The 2,118-nt window shown below is 51.2% G+C and overlaps 1 protein-coding gene across 1 annotated transcript; it reads right to left on the bottom strand.

Annotated features, from left to right (window-relative positions):
- Window positions 1-1,709: 1,709 nt before the first annotated feature.
- Window positions 1,710-1,920, bottom strand: SETTUDRAFT_29675 (uncharacterized protein; the record flags this gene model as incomplete). Its single annotated transcript, XM_008029749.1, has 2 exons — window positions 1,710-1,836; window positions 1,892-1,920. The coding sequence occupies 2 exons, from the start codon at window positions 1,918-1,920 to the stop codon at window positions 1,710-1,712; spliced, it is 156 nt and encodes a 51-aa protein (XP_008027940.1).
- Window positions 1,921-2,118: the final 198 nt, after the last annotated feature.

Raw genomic sequence — 2,118 nt, 5'->3', positions numbered from 1 at the left:
ACCCATGAACCTTGTGCATCACGACCGACCATCGTCGGACGCCCGCCCCCCCCCCCCCAAACACGCAACCCGCAATATCGATTTTCTGCTCACACCCCTTCGGACATGATTACCAGAAACCTGCTTTCTCTTACGCCTCGACATTGAATTTTTTTTTGTTGCCCGCCCGACCCCGGTTTCTCTGACAAGACACACCACTAACCAATATACACACAGGTGTATGCATGATTCATCATTTTTCTGATATATGTGCCAAGAAAAAGAAAAAGAGAGACACACACATAGCCCGCCCGCCCGCGCTCACACACCCCGGCCGTCCCAGCACCGGGCGAGCAAATAACCCGCTGCCCATTTTCCCACGCTCCGAAACCCCCCCCACCTGTCTAAGTAAGTAAACTCGCCGGGAAACCCGCTAAAATCAATAGCACCCATGTTTCTTTTATTTTTCTTTGGACTTCTCTTGTTTCCGGGGGGAGGGTGGGTTTCCATTTTCTTACGTGCGTTAAAAAAAAAAGTGTGTGTCTATTACACATACATACATACCCACATACAAACAATCATCATGTGAGTTGCCGAGGTAGAGCACATAGCGAAAGAAAGAGAAAGAGAAAGAGAGAGTTCTAGACAGAGTAGAGAGACTTGGGACAGCCTTACCGTGTGTAGGGTAAGATAAGGACAGGGTAGAAGGTACTATAGTGTAACCTGTAATCCCATCTCGGTCCATCTCCTCCACGACCGGACCCTACAATACACCACTACCACGACCGCAAACACCTTGAAGTACCATGCCCACACGCACGCACGCACGCACGCAGCAGGGGCAGGGGTAGGGGGGGTTGGTGAGCTAATCCAATCACCCGGGTCCGGTCACCTCCGCGCCAACCACCACGCGCGGAGCCTGGCCTCTCCTCCCCCCCCTTACAGCCCTTGCTCTCTCTCTCTCTCTCTTCCCCCGCTCACACAAAACCCATAGCCCATGTCAAGCCCCCCCCTCTCCCCTTCCCAAAGAAGATAACAGGGACCAGTTGGATGGATGGAAGGGCAAGAACTACCTAGTATGTAGTTCGCCCGACCCGTCCGTTGTCAAGACGATACTTAGTTACAAGGGGAAGAAAGAAGAAGAAGAAGAAGAAGAAGAAGAAGAAGAAAAAAACAAGGCCCCGGGGAATTGTACTACTGGGGAAAGCAAGATTAAGAGAGAGAGAGAGAGAGAGAGAGAAAGAGAAAGAGACTACTGTAGTAAGACAGTGAGAAGGGAGATGCAGTGCAGTGCAGCGCAGTGCAGCGCAGCGCAGTGCAGTTGGGGGTCCCACAATAAAAGCTTTCGGAGGCATGCAGTTGTGGGGGAAGGGAGGCAAAACCCCCCCCCCCACCCGGGGAGAAAAGCGAAAGAAAGGCAATTTACTGTATAGGCTAGAAGGAAGAGGGAGGGACGGAGAGACGGAGAGAAGGTGAGCGGAGCATGTGGGAGAGGGGAAGAAAAAAAGAGGTAATAGGTTGTATATACTACGTACGTGTAGATGGAGAAGTCGAATCAGGTGCAATCATGTCTATGTGTGCTTGAGTCGTGCGTAGGTTCCGGTCATCGCGGAAGCGAAAACGAAAAAAATGAGGTTACATGGTTGGGCATTTGCGGTCGTGACTCTCTCTCTCTGTGTGTGTGTGTGTGGATGATGCAGCGTTAGGCCAGGTGTGGTACGTACGTACAACTATGCTGGCGAGACAAACGGCAATGCCGAAAGGCGAGGGTAATTCTGCCTTGTAGGGTGCAAGCAAGCAAGCGTAGGCGGCATGCCCACGTGCCGAAAAGGCCCACCAAGCAGGACCGTTTGGAAGCTGTGGCTGCAAAGTTAGCACTACTAGGCGCGAGGCTTTCACGCAACAAAGGTACAACAAGACGACTACTGGGAGAAATATCATCATAAGTTCTTCTATAAAGTGCCAGAGGGTATCATAGAAAACCCCCGATTAAGGGTACAGTAATACTGTTTCAAAACCATCCTTTGTTCTTGCCGGACCCTGCTTCTCACAACCTCCATGCCTTTACCTATCGCAACTCGAAGCAGGATTTAAGTTTCTTATCCACCAGACGCCGAGGGTAGCGTATCCAACCAATGT

The sequence above is a fragment of the Exserohilum turcica genome, assembly GCF_000359705.1.
Source record: "Exserohilum turcica Et28A unplaced genomic scaffold SETTUscaffold_343, whole genome shotgun sequence".
NCBI classification, from domain to species: Eukaryota; Fungi; Ascomycota; class Dothideomycetes; order Pleosporales; family Pleosporaceae; genus Exserohilum; species Exserohilum turcicum.
This window is presented reverse-complemented; position numbering and strand designations above follow the sequence as displayed.